The sequence below is a fragment of the Oxyura jamaicensis genome, chromosome 4 (genome assembly GCF_011077185.1).
Source record: "Oxyura jamaicensis isolate SHBP4307 breed ruddy duck chromosome 4, BPBGC_Ojam_1.0, whole genome shotgun sequence".
Classification (NCBI taxonomy): domain Eukaryota; kingdom Metazoa; phylum Chordata; class Aves; order Anseriformes; family Anatidae; genus Oxyura; species Oxyura jamaicensis.
In genome coordinates, this window is record NC_048896.1 from 21,879,788 (window position 1) to 21,896,115 (window position 16,328).

The 16,328-nt window shown below is 40.7% G+C and overlaps 2 protein-coding genes across 4 annotated transcripts in view; one reads left to right on the top strand and one right to left on the bottom strand.

The window, feature by feature from the left end:
• The first annotated feature begins 1,492 nt into the window (after nucleotides 1-1,492).
• On the top strand, nucleotides 1,493-9,761 carry STAP1 (signal transducing adaptor family member 1). Of its 2 annotated transcripts, XM_035324432.1 has the most exons (8): nucleotides 1,493-1,767; nucleotides 3,834-3,905; nucleotides 4,580-4,681; nucleotides 5,380-5,436; nucleotides 6,672-6,844; nucleotides 7,469-7,597; nucleotides 8,258-8,327; nucleotides 9,558-9,761. In XM_035324432.1, exons 1-8 carry the CDS (start codon nucleotides 1,645-1,647, stop codon nucleotides 9,756-9,758), a joined length of 927 nt encoding a protein of 308 aa, XP_035180323.1. In that variant the 5' UTR covers nucleotides 1,493-1,644; the 3' UTR covers nucleotides 9,759-9,761. The 2 variants fall into 2 exon arrangements, with proteins under 2 accessions (XP_035180323.1, XP_035180324.1); XM_035324433.1 differs by lacking the exon at nucleotides 3,834-3,905.
• Nucleotides 9,762-13,566: 3,805 nt separating this feature from the next.
• The window catches only part of UBA6 (ubiquitin like modifier activating enzyme 6), a 33,847-nt gene continuing 31,085 nt past the window's right edge, over nucleotides 13,567-16,328 (bottom strand). The window contains exon 34 of one of the 2 annotated variants that reach the window (XM_035324427.1): nucleotides 13,567-14,485. In XM_035324427.1, the coding sequence (XP_035180318.1) occupies nucleotides 14,350-14,485 (136 nt within the window). In that variant the 3' untranslated portion in view covers nucleotides 13,567-14,349. The remainder of the gene's footprint in view (nucleotides 14,486-16,328) is intronic. The other variant, XM_035324428.1, reaches the window with a different exon arrangement.

Here is a 16,328-nt window from a genome sequence, read left to right on the forward strand (position 1 = left end):
GCCTCACGCCATTGGTCGGCGGCCGCCGCGCGTCAGCGGCGGCCGTTGCTTCGCGCGCAGCACCACCCCCCCCCGGGCCCTCACCGCGCCTGCGCAGCAGCCCCGGCCGCCCTGCCCTGAGGAGACGGAGGGGGAGGCGTCGCCTCGCCGCGGTGAGGGGAGCTGCGAAACGGCTGCCCGCGGCGGGTCGGGGCGTTGTCCTGCCAAAATGTGGCTGAGGAGCCACTACCGCAAGAGCTACGGCAGTTTGTGGTGTCTAATGACCAGCCCCAAGATGTGTCATAGAGTATCTCGAGGTGGAAGGGACCCATCAGGATCATCGAGCCCAACTCCTGCACTTAACATAATGCTAACTCCTGGAATTTAATGTAATGGTTTTTACCACACAAGAGCAAACGGCAGGCTGAGTGCTGCCTTGCTGTTGTCAACCTTCCCCAGGGAAGGTGCAGATAACCCTTTTCCACTGGCTTTTCTGCATCGCTCAATGGCAAAGTCAAGTTCTGCCAACAAAACCCAAGCGTACAAAAATCTGTCAACTTTTAGCCAAAACCTAAGAATATGGACCTGCCCCCTGCCATGCTTAGAAATAACACAGTTACTTTCATACATAGAAATCACACAATTACTTTCAGACCCGTCTTCTGCTATAGCTGGTCAGCAGCTGTCTGATCCACCACAGCTCACCTTATGGGATAATTACATACTTGTCTTACACATATATGCAGCTGAGGAACAAAAAAAGGTCATGAAGTAGCTCAACAAAAACCAAAACACTGATTTGGTGTTTGCTTTCCTTAGTTTTGGCAGCAGCAAGCACCAAAACACAGTCCTGTCTTCCCTATTTGTTCTGAATGCTACAGGAAGGCCAGAAACAAAAGTTAAACATCACTGTTCTGAGAAATTTATGGAAATTTCACCCCTCATTTCAGCAGTATCAACGTTTCACTCCTTAACTATCATCTCTCTTCACATTGTGTTTAAAGACTTCCGTATATTAGCTCTTTCACAAAGAAAAATCTTTTTTTCCTATGTGCATGTTAAAGTTGATTTATCCTTGGCAGCTACAAACAAGAGTAAGCAGGTTTATTTCCAATATCACTTTTGGCATCCCATTTCCTAAAGAAATTCCAACTCTAATTTGATAGTCTCAACATTAAAATGTGTTTTCACAGATAAATAAATAAATACATAAATAACACTTGGGAAGCAGCTAAAAGCACAGCTTTCCCAGCCTGCATATAGCCTATGACAAGTCATAAAAATCAGGCTGCTCTGCCACCACGTCCTGGTGACATCCCTCACAGTAACAATGCAATTTTGTACCAGCATGCTCGTCCTCTGAATGCTTACCCTTGAGCAAACTGAGCAGCACAGTCTTTTATGGCTCACCAGAAAAGGTCCGTTTTAATCCACTCGATCTGATTCCCCCACCAACTGCACACCAAGCAGAGCATCTGCTGAGCTAAAAGCAAGCACTGAGACTTCCTCTTAGAGGTGCTGCTTTTTTGCCCCCTCACCAGGACGAGCTCTCTGGCTGACACTGATGCAAAGCAGGGGAGAACAATAGGCGTGGGGAGGGAGCAAGAAAAAAATAAAACAACCACCACCAACACATCTGATAACAAGAAGATACCGAGAAGCAGCATGGAGCAACCTGTGGAAACTCCTCAGCCAGCGCCCCGGCGAATCTCCCAGGAGAGGCAGAGGATCACGGGTCTGCCGCTGTACTTCCAAGGTTACCTGTCAGTCCGGCACGTGAAATCCCAGGTAAGGTGCATGGTCCCAGAGAGCAGATATGTTTAGACATTTCCTCAAAAATATTATCGCTGCATATCTGTTGATGATGGTGGTGGGAAATGTTTCTCAGTGCTGGCTGATGCCAATAGGTGCACTGAAATAGCAGTATCAGCTTAATTTGTGCTTTTATTTGTTTCTGTTCATATTACTCAGGGGAAAAAAAGGAAAACAAATTATGTAAGGTAACCACCAATATCTCTAGGATCCTATTATAACTGAACTATAATTATAATAAATACCTGTTGAAACTTGGATTGATTTTGACCTATTTCATAGCTACCAGCACAGTGAAAAGCTAATGCAATATTTAATATGGAGACATGGTTATATCCCTCCAATGCATGATCTGTTTACTGAATGCATCCTGAAATCTTCAGGGACACACCACCTGAAGGATATATGAGCTGCGCTGCATCTGTTTTCTCTTGTTGGTATGAGCTGATGATTTCACATAGGTGGACTAGCTTGGAAACAAACCAGTGTTTTGTTTTGTTTTTGTCCCAGGATTTTATTATTATTAAGACACAAACATATAAATACCTGCATGCTTTTATCTATGCTACTACTATTGTGCCTGTTCAGAGCATGACCCTATATTAAGCTGATCATCCTTTTTTAGCACTTGATAATGACAATCCCTATACTTAGTGTTACAAAGTAATTTTTACCCTAACCATGTGTACACTCAAGTCTCTGTAGGTGCAGATGCAGAAAATAGAAAAAAAAAAATGAGTTATGCTGTGCTAAAGGTAGATATAATCAGGAGACCAAAATAGCACTGTGGTTCACAAATGCAGGAACAAACAGGTACCAGAGAAAACAGGAACAAAAACAAAGAAACAAAAGTAGACTAATAATCTTGCTGTTAATTTTTCTGCAGCACTAGAAATTATTCAATGTCTTGCCTTCTTGTAACAGGACACAACAATAATACACACCAGTCTGAAGAGATTTACATGGGCTGGGCAAGTCATATTATCATTTATGAGAAACCAAACACTCAGGAATAAATATATTAAAGGCTGTGAGACAATTACAAATGCTCCTGGGCAACTACTACTACACTGCCATAGAACAGACTACATTATAAAGTGTGGTTCAAAACTTTCCCGTAACATTCAGCCCCATGCCAAGCAAGCATTGACAGGCTTCATTAATTTGCTAGGGACAGATGGTGTAACAAGGGCATTTACACCTTAACAGCACGCTGCAGTGCTCAGAGACTGGGGTCCAGAGCCTGAACACTGTAGAGAATCTTACACCAGCAATTTATCAGAAAACACCAGAAAGACTAGTTAGGAGCTAGCAGGACAGGGAGCAAGGACTGCCAGCAGGATACTTAAGGAAAAAATTGTTCACTTTAATTCATATGATGTAGAGACTTCACTAGTTACTTCTTTCTCCATTTTTGTGAAATGTCTAATTTTGTGTCAAAGAAAATCCCCAAACAAAACAAAACAAACACAAACACAAAACAAGTAAGGAAACTGAAAACTAGAACAGAACTTGTATGTTACAGGTTTGCGTTCCCAATTCCACATCCCATAAGAGCTGCACTTCTTGGTGTATCAGGGTCATGCAAAATACCACTTTGAATACAGGAAGTCCGGTTAATAGGTCAGACTGCTCTCAAGATCCATGATCTGGTCCCTATAGCAAGTAAACTGGTATGATCAAAATTATATGCAGATAGACACTTCCAGGGAATATATTTTCTTCCATTCCTTACCCCTTTTAATTCCTCTGACAAATGCTAAAAACATTTAATTTAATTAAAATGAAAGCTTTCTAGTTCAATGCCAAATTAGGATACTAGAGAAAAAAACCTAGAGCTTTTTTCTATGTTTCTAACTATCTGAAAATATTTAATAACTTTTTTTTTTCAAAAAATACTTAGAAAATAAATATATACTTGATTTTTAAAACACCAATTTAAAAGCACATGATGACATTTTTTTCTTAGCAGTTCTTTTACTTTCAGCACTTTGTAGAAACTAAAAGATTGTCTTAAACTGACACTTCCTCCTTTATAACAGGAATTTAGAGTGTATTGGACAGAACTGAGAGGAACTGTGCTCTTCTTTTATGATGATAAGAAAGCACCAACAGTGAGTAGCGTGCTATCTTTGTAACCGCACGTTGTATGAACCGCACCAGTTATTTTCGTGAAGTAAGCCCTATGCACCCGAGACACCTCTCCGTGCCCTTTCCCCTCTCCCACCTGCACAGTCCAGAAAATAGTACTCAAAGCTGTAACAGAAAGACTGAAATAAAAAAAAAAAAGAGTGAAACAAACAATAGCATTTTAATCTGCCTCATTAAAGCAAAAAGGATTTTTTTTTTTGAACCTAAGCTACAAATGTATCCAAATTGCTCCATAATGTTACTGCATGCTCTTTCCTCAGCTGTGCACTAGAGTAAAACTATATCTTGGTGTATAACGTGACTTTCCTCTACGCAGCTGAGACAAACTTTGGTATGATCATAGAGTATTGTGGCTGTGGGTTTAGCTGAAGTCACAAAGAAAGTACTTGGAGAGGTCTCTTAGCTTTAATGTGTAACTATGAAGACTAAGATGGGAAAAATCCAGAAGGCATGTTATGGGTGCAAAGAGCTTCTGCAAGCAGAAACAAGGGACTGAGCTTTGAAATGTCTGTCAGTGAAATTCAATCCAAGATCTAGAAAGTTTCCATGCATTTTCTTCTAAACAGATTTCTTTGAAGAGCAGCTAGATTTGGGGTGAAAATTACAACTTGTGCTCTCTCTTTTTTTTCTTCCTTAGTACTCACAGAAACTAGATATATCAGCAACCAATATTTATCCAAATGAAAATGACTCTTCACAGTTCATCTTGACATTGTCAAATGAGGAACTAGAAGTGAAGGTAAGAAAATGAAAGCTGTGATTGATAAACTGCTTGCTGCTTGACCCCATCTGTCATGGATATTCACAGCTCCATTCTGACATGAGAGTAGAGCTGCCTTCTTTGGTGTGGCCAGGCACCAAAAGGCAGCCAAAGAGGGAAGCAGTGCTGAGGAACCTAACACCAGGTAAACTGCCCCTCAAGACATTAGGCAGTTTTCTCTAGAGTATCTGAGAATATCAAGTGAGCAAAGAATTGAACCTAAAAAAAAAAAAAATACACAAAAGAAGTCAGGAAGTACTTCCCTGAAAGGCTCAGACCACCTGTAAAACCAAGAAGGGCAATAAAATATCTGATCAGCCCCTTGCCACAGCTCAAAAGCCATAATACAGATTATAGAGCTCAGGGACCACTTTGAAGGTTTTGCAGTTGAGACTCACCTACCTCATTAGCTTGGCCTTCTGTTTGGATCCATACACCTTACTCCTTTTACTCCAGCAGAGCCCATGATTTCTTTCCTTCTCACCTTCATCCTCTCTCACTAATAGAACTTGGAGCAACTGGGGAAGCGCAATGCTTCAGGGTGTGACTGACATAGCTTGGCAGGAGGCTCATTTCCAGGCAAGGTACTTCTTAAGGGATGAAAGTTATCTGAACATGAAAACATTATACTTTGTTTGCTGCGGTTGTTCTTACACTGTCATTCTCTGTTCTCTCAGGCTGGTAACTGTGAATATGGAAAAGAATGGAAGGGTTTTATTCTCACCGTAGCAAAGGTACAGAAGGGTTTTGTTCTCAATGTCAAAAGTGTGTATGAGGGGTCTTTGTGCATGCAACAAGTTGTCTTCCACAGGCATAAATCTTTGCTTCTAATGTGCTTGTACACACTAAGCTGCCTGCTCATGCCCCGGAGAGAGCAAAATTCAGGCTGATTTCACCCCAGCTCATCTGCCATGGTATTTAATCACACACAGCTCCCAATCCACTATTTGCTGTCTGGGGAGGAAAGACTTCTAGCACAAGATCATCTCCTGCAGCGATGAAAAAGGGAAGCTGCTCTGAGAGAAACAACTTCCTTAGTTATTTAACATTTGAATAAGAAATAAATGAAGAAATGGCTGAACTGCACACCTGAGAGAACCCCTTGAGACCTGTGTTTTATTCTACTGGGGAAAAGAAAAGTCTTAATCTCCCAGCAGCCTTCATGTGGCACTTAGGAAGAGATGGAACCATATCTGATGTTTCCCTATTATTCTGAACAGCTAGTATTGTCCTTCCTTTGGGGCTCCTTTTATTGGTCTAGCAGTCAAAACTCACAGCACTTTGCCAGTTGTAAGTTTGAAAATGGAAATAAATAACTTAGGTTATTTTATCTCTGGCTTTATTTCTCTCAGTCTCTTTAGATAGCCAAACCACTTTTCTCCCCTTTCTTAATGCATGGGGAGTCCTAGGTGTCATCTACATGTTTAAGAAAAGATTGCTAATAATTACGGTGGAATACTGTACTACAATCATTTTATGTGCATTCATTCTTACTCATGTGAAACATCTTAGTTAAACACACTTTGAAAAGATCAAGACATTCTTTAATAATGACCAGTAGAAAGTAAATGAAGTTTCTTCACAGATTACTTTCTGTTGGTGTAGCTGAATCACTTAAAAAGCTGAAGTGAGCTGAAATAGATTAAGTTACATTTATGTAGCCCTTTGCAGTATAGAATCCCTGATATTTTGCAGTTGCTCACACTGCTCCCACTTGTATCAGTGCACACCTCTGGTAAACCAGGATGCAGATGTATTTGCCCCACTATTTTAACAAAAACAGGTATGCAGCATCTTAGTCAAAGCAGCATACCCAGACCTTCCAGATTATCACACTTGCTTAAAGTGAGCAGGTAAGAAAGAGCTCTGCATGGCAGCTGCATTCTGGAGATTGCTGTGATGGCACAGAAACAGTTGCTCACAATGTTTGTCCAGCCTTTTCATTTGTAACTATGCTGTTCCTTTTTAGTTGTCAGTTCCACCAGATGAGTTGTTACTACCAGAACAACTTAAGAGAATGCAGGAAGTGCTAGAGAAAGAAAAGAAAAGAAGGATCATGCTTGATGACTGTTCCACTGCATCCCTGAATAATGAAAGCCTTCCCAGCAAGGACGACAGCAGTACAGTGACTGCTATGCCAGCGTAAGCTCTGACAGAAGTGTGCAAACCCCAACCTGACTAGAGAGCCTTCCCTTCTTTCTGAGTATTGTTTTCATACAGAGGTTCAAAATTCAACTGTTATACAGGGGTTTTAAAATATTAAATGAACAAAATCTACCTCAAAGCCTTTCAGAGATTTTGTAAGGGAAAGATTACTCCCGCACCTCTTCCACAGTGCCTTTTATTTTGAAAAGGTTGAGTGTAGTATATTGCTACACTTGATAAACCTTTTAGGAAACCGCGTTAGACTGGTATTTCTGCCCTTCTGAGAACATGCCGATTACCCTTCAAAGTAATTCCACATTGCTGCTCCTCTCACAGTTTTTGCAAGGGTCCATAAAGCAATATATCTGAACAAATGTGCCACTTTCTCTATAAGAAGGGCAGAGCACTGCTGTCCTGAATTATGCTCCTGTAATAGCATTATTCACCAAGAGTCCTTCAGGTGTCACACCCCTTGGCAGCCATGACTAATTACCTCGGATAAGCCTAGCATTGTTAAGAAGCATCAGCCTGGTAGCCCACATCTCTTTGCACAGCTCGGAATGACACAGCCTCACTTGTGTAACTTGCATTCATGCTGTTTCTTCCCTCCCATCTATGCAGCTGCTTCTATGCAGTATCTCGGAAAGAAGCGATAGAGATGTTGGAAAAGAATCCTTCGTGTGGGAATTTGATCCTGCGTCCTGGCAGCGACAGCAAGAACTATTCAATCACTGTCCGACATGGGCTGAAGTAGGTTGAGTCCATAATATATTATTTTACAACTATTACCTACTGTATTAAAAGCTGAATTCATAATACCCCAAGTTGACATGCAAAGCATATTCCTCACCTTCAGACTATTTTGAAAAAGGCAAACAGGGCAAGAAGGGCATGGGCCTGAGACCAATTTGTCAGTTCTCTCCTCCTCCAAAGCCAGTTAGATTAAACAAAGAAGCAATAAAGATCCACCAGCAAAAGCCAGTTTCCTTGGGAAAACACTTTCCCATTTGCTGTACAGCCATGAAACCTTACTCATAAAAAATCTTTGTGCAGAATGAAAATGGAACAGGCCATACCCCTTTGTAAAATGAATAAAGAAAAATGAAAGAAATATTTTCAAAACAGTAACTTGGACCAGAAACACACCACATTTTAACTGAATTGCCCCATTTTAGCTTGGCACAGTTTCAGAACTAGAGTCACCTTAGACACCGGGAAACAACATTTGCAATTCCCAGTGTTCCTAAACTATGACAAGAAAAAACACATCTTGCCACACACCTTCAATAGGCTCTGGGGATATTACAGAACACATCCATTGCTCCTGCAGAGGAATTCACGACAGCAATGGTACATCATAAGTTCTTTCATTTCTAGCGGCATATCAACTGTCATTTCATTTCCTTTCAGTGTCCCGTGCATAAAACACTACAGAGTGATGTATAAAGGAACAAGTTACATTATTGAATTGGAAAGAAAGGTAAATGAGCAATTCCCTTGTTAGAGATTCTTAAGCAGGTGTAAGAAATATTACTTTCTATAGTTAGAAAACCTACAGTAAATTCCTAACTATAATTTGTGAGAAAGTATGTATTTTACCTCTCTTTAGGCCATCTTGTCTTTCTTTAGTCTTTTGCCTCTGTTAGTCTAACTAACCTAAAGAAAAAAATCAAGAATTAGAAGAGGAAAAAATACCCACAACCTCTTCTCTTCTACCAAAAATAAAATCAAACCACCAACACCCACAAAACACTCAAGATTGCTTTTTCTTTTTCCCCATAATTCAGCCTTCAGTAGTAAGTCTGAAAAGTGAGCTCTTTTTGCAACTAGAGGAAGTTCTAAGTGCACTTCAGATAACTCTGAGAAATAAAAATAACTTAGTTGAGGTACAATCAAGTGTGTACGGACCTTATTACTTGGTTCTAAATAGTTTTTTCCACTTTCCTTAAGACTTGTTTAACCAGTGGCCTGAGAAACATCCTAATGATTTGAAAAAGCATTTGTTGCTAAACTACCTGCTGAAAGAGCATCAGCAGTCATTGAAGAGCATGAAGGTGCACAGAGCTAACCCCCTTTTGCTTTGTTTACTCATTTGATAGAAGGGAAGGAGTTGTATGTTTGAGGATCAGCCTGGAGAAGAGCTGGAGAAGGCTCCAGGGAGACCTTACAGCAGCCTTCCAGTGCCTAAAGGGGGGCTACAGAAAAGCTGGGGGGGGACCTTTGTCAGGGAGTGTAGTGGTAAGACAAGGGGTGATGGCTCTAAACTAAAAAAGGGTAGATTTATAGTAGATAAAAGGAAAATTTTCTTTACTCTGAGGGTGGTGAGACACTGACACAGGTTGTCCAGAGAAGCTGTGGATGCCCCATCCCTGGAGGTGCTCAAGGCCAGGCTGGATGGGGCTTTGGATAGCCTGGTCTGGTGGGAGGTGTCCCTGCCCATGGCAGGGGGGGTGGAATTGGATGATCTTTAAGGTCCCTTCCAACCCAAACCATTCTGTAATTCTATGATAAAAACATTACCATGTGTTGCAGGGAGCTGTCCTAGACCTTGCTGCATCTAAGTGCTAGATGCAAATCCAGTACCAATTGTTCAAAGAACATTGCTAGCCACACCAGCCTGCTAGCAAGTTTTCAAAATGTATTCTCTAACACATGCAGTATGTTTTGTTTGGTGTTTTCTTTTTGTTTGTTTTGTTTTTCTGTGAAACAGGTGACACTTGCAAGTCTTCAGGATGTCATCAATTACTTTGTGACCCAAACCCATGGAAACTTGAAACCATTTGTCATGGAGACATGCCACAATGCTCTGCAGATGGCCCACAGTTCTGAAAGCAAAACACAGAAAAGTCCTGCTGAAGGACAGAGGCACAAGGAGGAGCTTACAGGAACTCCACTATTACAGCTAAGCTGAAAGCATTTCCAGGCTATTATGTCACTATTTCTACAACAGCCTTGTTTGTCCTAAATCAAGAATGTGATACAGCTTCTCCCAGATAAATTTATGAGAACGTCATAGTAGCTCTCAAAAAAAGGGAAAATACTGTACATCCAAATAACCCCAACTCCTATGGAAAATGAAATTGGAAAAAGTAAAGAGTGGGGGAGAGGGCACATTGACACAGCAAAATGCATTGAAAAAATATTGTATCGAAATGAGGTAGACAGCATACGTGGGCTCAGTTCTGTCACCGGCTCACAGTGCAGTAAACTATATTTAACAAACTTGTTTCTTTTCTATTCATTTGCAAGATAATCAGTGCTATTTAACCCATGTGGACAGCAGGGATGCCTCATATCTACTGGCGCTTTGAGCATTGCTGGAGAGGTGTAATACCAGCCAGACAGAAAATACAAGCCTGGATAGCCTAAACTGGAGGTTCTTGGTTCTCTGCAAGTACACGCACATCCCTTAGAGCATCTTGAACATTGCAAATGGGACATCTCATGTTTTGCAACTGGGGAAGGGCATAAATTCAAGCAAACTGAGACATTTCCTGCCTAGCTGTACATTCCCACCCCTTCTACATGCTAACAGGAGCATTCATCCGATCCTGCCATGAGCTAGTCCAGGGAACTGAACACAAATTAGCAGGTGTCCCTGCTGGTTAAGCTCTCCAAACCACCTCTCCATGGGCTGAGGCTGAGCACAATGAAGAAAAGAGTGCACAGCTGGTAATGAGGGAAGGCATGACAGATCATACCGAGCAGGTGTGGAACCTCACTGAGCCACAGCCACAGCATCCACCCTGAAATCCCTCTTGGAAATTGGGGATCCAGCCTTCAAAACAAGTGACTGAAGTGATCAGCAATAGGATCCGAGTTTAATATTTTAGCTTCTAAATTGTGTCAGGCAGCTGGACCGAACACAGTGCTTCCAGGATGGAGTATCTACAGCTGAGCTACACTCCTTTAGCTGATCCTGGCTTTTTCTTAAACAAACCAGTTCCTGTAGCACAAGAGGTAGAGGAACAATTAAGTCAGTTGCATTTGGCTGAAATTCAGTTCCTTTCTTCAAGCAACTAGCCATGATATTTCCAAAGATAAAAGAAAAGGTTAAGACAATGAACTTACCTAAAGCCCTTACCTCTGTTTGATACAAGCCAGGTGTACATATAAACATTGCCTAGCTGAAACCTGTGTTATTTTAGGATGCGAGAGATTGTGATGAGGTGACACAGGTGTTTCAGCATTGGTAGAAACTGGTGCCGCTTTTCTTACTCTGCAGTCATTCTTGTAAAGCATTTTTTTTTTTTAAATAAATGTTCATATATTTACCACATGTATTTTGAAAACAGAAATAAAAATATGAAAATGTGTACACTTTTTACTCCTAAATCCATCAAGAAGGAAGCCATATCTGTCAAAACAGCCTTGTTAAGATTAGCATGATCTTGACACAGAATCCTCACTACTCCAAGCATTAAAGAGACACAGAGCCGGGTGCTAAATGCCTCGTTTTGCATGCACAAACATTCCTGCAACTATTTAGGAAGTAATTAATTTAATGTAAGAAATTAAGGGAAAGCTAATGTAAATTTTGAGCAGACTACAGAAAAAGCATGAATGAGAAAGATTTTTAATGCCGATAAAAAATTTAATCTCTGCAAGTCAACTGCTCTTGCAAAGAAAAACATTTTGTAGGAAAGGTATTCGGAGTGTTCTAGCAGAAAGGCAGTTGGTTCTTCATTGCTGCAGGGAGATGGCTCTCTAGCTGCTGCATGAGAACATAGCGTCAAAAAAACACACACAAGCTTTCATTACAAAGCCAAAAAGCAGTTCTGAGATTCCAGGTGGTGCAATGCACCTCTGCACTGCTAGCACTGTACTGGCAGTACTGGAGATCTGGAAGACCAGCAAATCCCCCCAGCCCAAAGCTCACTTGCCCAGCATGAGTTGAGCCCTTTCAGCATGATCCTGCTGAGCACCTGCTGGGGCTTCGGGTAAAAAGCAGCACTAAACTGAAAAAATGGACTATATCAAACACAAATTCATGCCAAATCTGCTCACTCCCCTCTACACAAGCTCCAACATAAACACATTCACCCTCTGTACCAGCAATTCAGAAAATCTGAAAACATGAAAAACAACTTTAATGGCCACTTGACATGCACAGTTCTTCCACATGAAGTCCTCTTATGTGATCACTTGTAAAGTGTTCTCTAGGTTAACTTATATCCAGAAAATCTTAAAGGTCAGCTAACAACATTTACAGATCTGTTTTGCATTTTTGGTTTTTCTATCACCAACTGTTAATCTGCGAGGAACCCACCCGTAGAACAGACATCCATCCAACAGATACGCACAATAAGAACAGTACAGGGATACAGCCTTATCTGTCAGTTCTGGCCCTGATACTTGCCATCCTCTACCTGGAATTTTTGGCAAGGTTCTCACAAAGCTGTATGCATTGTCATTAGCAAGAACCATTCTGTTACTTGTATCTGAAAATTTATTTTAAACCCTGAGGGCCGTCAGATGGCTTTCTAGCAAAGTAGTGAGACTAACACTATTTTTCCACGCTGCTTACTTCAGAAGCAGAAGCATGTTAACACCACGCTAATGCACCAGAACCTACTTACTGAAAATTTCATTTCTTTTGCAGCTTACAACTGTGAGAGGTGACAGTGCTCTTCATTTAACCTAAACATTCAAGTAAGCGATCCTTAGTACTAATTACTGATTTCAGTTTAGAGTTTAGATTCTAATACTGCCACATGGAAATATATTTCAGTTGTTATTTAGAAGTGAAAACTTACTGTCTGCTTGTGCCTCCTCTACACTGTAAATGTAGTAATCTCTTCTCCTGTTTCAGAAAAAAAAAATATCTTTAAGTTCTTTAAAAAAGGAAATAAGTTAGGTAGCTTAAAAAGCACTATTAATAATCTAGAAAATATCTATAAGCTATCCTGACTGTAAAACTATATACACCTTTACAGAAGGTATCCTGTATGTAAGAACAAATCCCATATACTGAAATAATTGTGTTGATTCCAGCTATTCAGCTCCATACATCTTGGTGTTCAAGTGCCTGGCCTAATAGCTATTGTTCCTGACTACAACTATTTGAGAATGGGGGGTGGGGGTGGAAGAGAGACCTAACCAATAATGTTAATTAAATGTGAAGATATCCCTAAATCTTAACAAAGGATAATCAAGGATAAACAGTGAAATAGTTAATATCTTTTGCAACAACTACAGGATTTAGAAATGGGCATTCACTGTCTCTAAAGCTTAAAAATATTAAAAGCTTTTCCAGTTTGTAGCTTTGTTGTTGTTGCTTTTTCTCTAATCCCACTTCACCATCATCACTGGGGAATACAAAAAAAAAAACAACACAAATCAACCCACCATCCCCCTGCCACATGAACTATGAGCTACGCTATCCAGTGTTTAAATGATGGAGAAGATATTGTTACAGATGCTTCTGTAATACACCTCTGCCTCAGCACAGCGCGAAGCAAGTCTCTATTTCCAATAAGCAGATTCTTTATACTTAGATACCCTAGTAACTGAAAAAACTCAGTGCAACTCAGACTCATGCTGTGGACAGGTGTACAGCATAACCACTGTAAGGAAACGGTACCAGAAGGAGCAGCTGAGGAAACAGTGATTGCTGTGACAAACATCTGCAGCCATTTGCCTTTATCTCCTTTTAAAGTCATCTCTTGCTACAGTGCTCTCAATTTAGTACAGGCAGAAAGGCTCAACCACACTGAACATTTTCTCTTTCTTGAAGGCAAAGTTTTATTGTTGAAAGTGTTAACTCAGCTCTCCGATAGGGTTCCGCTTTCCCCATATTGCAGTATTCCCCAGAGAACAGTCTTAGTGCAGATAATGAACAATTCCAGGTGTCTTGGCTTCAGGGGAGCTATGACAATTTTTATACCTGTTCAAGACCTGCCTCCCTCTGCTTCCATGTGGAGACTGACATTAAGATAGCTGCTCTGACACACAGCATCACATACAGTTCAGAAGAGAGCACCAACAACACAACAGAGCAGCTCATCTGCTTTTAAGTGGAGGTTTAAACATTTTGGATGGATTATCCCTCATGTAGATGGCAAGATTGAAATTCTCATTTGAGAAGAAAATAACACATGAAATGGATTTGACAGGAGTATCATAAAATGGCAGGTTCCCCGGTTTTTGTAATCTTCTCTAAGCAGTGCTTAATTTGCACATGGGAACAATTTGTTACGTTCACCATTCTTCTTGCTTTCTTCAGCTCCCCACAAATTAAAATGTATCTTGTCTTTAGGGTAAGGACTGTACTGGACATTCCACCTCATGGAGTGACCAATCCTCCCTTGAGTAAACAGGTTTGAAGGTAACAGGAGATGAAACAAGTCGAGTTAGTCTTCAGTGCAAAGCATCTGACTTTCACCATTTGTTTTAATTAAGGCTTCACCAAAAAGAAATATATAGTACCATCTTTAATAGCTGAAAATTAGCACACTCCTTTCAAAACAAATGGTCCTGGAGTGACTTTTACATCTCTACCATCAATTGTCTTCCTGAACAAAGTAGTATCTCACTGGTGGCCCTGGCAAGTCTTCATCTCCATCAGTCTCTGGAGCAAATGATACTGTCAAATCCACATACTTTTTATCAGCAGATGGCTTCACAAGCTTTTGCATCCTACAAAGAAACAAACAGTTTATTGAGGTAACCAAAGAAGGATTGACAATGGGAATTCAGAGCCAGACTAGGACAAGTTTCACTAGCAGCAATGAAGCCCAACGTACCAGAAGCCACATTAAAATGGAGAATGAGCTTTCTTTTATCAATGGACACAAATAGACACAAAGGTTGCTCCTGTCTGAGCTATAGCAAATGGCATTCTACTTCTCTTGACACAGTCCTCAGCCTGCTAGTGAGCTATTACATTGCTCACTAACAAGCGCTCAGAAGAAATGATGTTTTCTCAGAAGAGAAAATGGCCACTTCAGATTCCTCACCCATGTGATTTGTCTTTGGCATCCTATTAAGGCACAAGATAAAAGTAGCTTTCTGTGCAGAAATTTGGTCATGAAGTAGGACCAAATTCTTGGTCTACCACTAATGGCTGGTTTTAAGACTTTATTATGCAGACCCCCTCCAATGCAGACACTAGATATGCAGTTCTCACAGAAAGCAATTCTACTGAAGTTAAGACTTCCCAAGTCCTTGAATTTTGAAAGTGAAGAGCTATGAGGGGGAGAAACGGAAGAAAACTAGGACTTATTCTTCAGTGACCACAAAGCAGGTTTAAACTGGGTAAGCATATCACATTTCAGTACTACTTCCCCTCTTTGCTCTCTGGAGTCTTATTACTGCAACATAAGCAATAGCTGCATCTTGGAGACTGAAGCTGCAGAAAAATTACATTGATCAACCTCACTTTCATTGCATATCTCTGTATGTCTCAAAACAATCTTTTTTTTTCCCCTCCACCTTGGAGCACTGGATCACGAGGCCATCTCAAATGCTAGGGAGGCTTGGGGAACACATTTTTATTCCTCACAGGACACTTCAGAGAAGAATTTTACTTCTGGCTAAGCCTAAGCACACAGAACAAGAAGCTGCTTTCCCCAAAAGTACTTGTTCCCTCACAAGAACACAAAGCATTAGACTCTTCTTAGCAGAGATACTCATGTCATATCCATTTGCATGAGGAAGCCTCAAGTTACAGAGCAAGGTGGGTAAACGTCTCTAAAACCTGCACCTAAGGACTATGCTTCCAGTCAGTGCTGTAATTCTGAAATGAAGACAGTGTTTTGTTATGCTTGTTGTCATATTATAGCAAGATTTTAAATGCCTTAAGAAAAAAAAAACAACTTGCAAGCAAGACCTGAATTTTCTGTGCACATATCTTTCAAAGCTTTTGGGGCTGTTTGTAACAGAACCCCACAAGCTGTAACTACATGGAAAGCTTGAACAGTCTCAGGGTTAATGGAAAACCTTGATCTTTACACAGAGGCAGCTTCAAAGCAGGCCTTTGACTTTATTACCAACTCCACGCACTAAAAATGATTTATACAGCTATAGGAGAAGGAATATGAACAATTGTTCTTCGGTGGGCTATAAATTCACATCTTGGTATGCCAGGCACCCTACAGGCAGCACCAACATAGACTCTTCTCCCCCTGGAATTTGCCCACACAAGTACTACTTCCCCTGAAGTTACCTACTAGCAGACTACTGATCAATGCATCTACTTACTTGGAGCTTACTTGTGAGCACTGACCAACAAACTTCAGAGGAGTTGTGACAGACAGATTTTGAGCTACAGAAGTTCACTCAACACGTAAGGTAAAATTAAACTTGGGTGAGATCTGGCTATTCCTTTGCAAAGGTCTATCAATCAAAAAATAATAATAATGGCCTGTACTCACACCCTCTCAAATTTCTAGTTTGTTATACCCTGACATCCTGTCAGTAAGCATCACTCACAAAGTCTTGCGAACTTCATTTTTAAAAGGCCTAAAGTAAACTAGAATCT

Coding starts and splice junctions, on each gene's coding strand:
- STAP1 (XM_035324432.1), top strand. CDS start 1,645: ATGGAGCAACCTGTGGAAACTCCTCAGCCAGCGCCCCGGCGAATCTCC. Junction 1,768..3,833: donor TCCGGCACGTGAAATCCCAG/GTAAGGTGCATG, acceptor CCTTTATAACAG/GAATTTAGAGTGTATTGGAC. Junction 7,598..8,257: donor ACTGTCCGACATGGGCTGAA/GTAGGTTGAGTC, acceptor ATTTCCTTTCAG/TGTCCCGTGCATAAAACACT.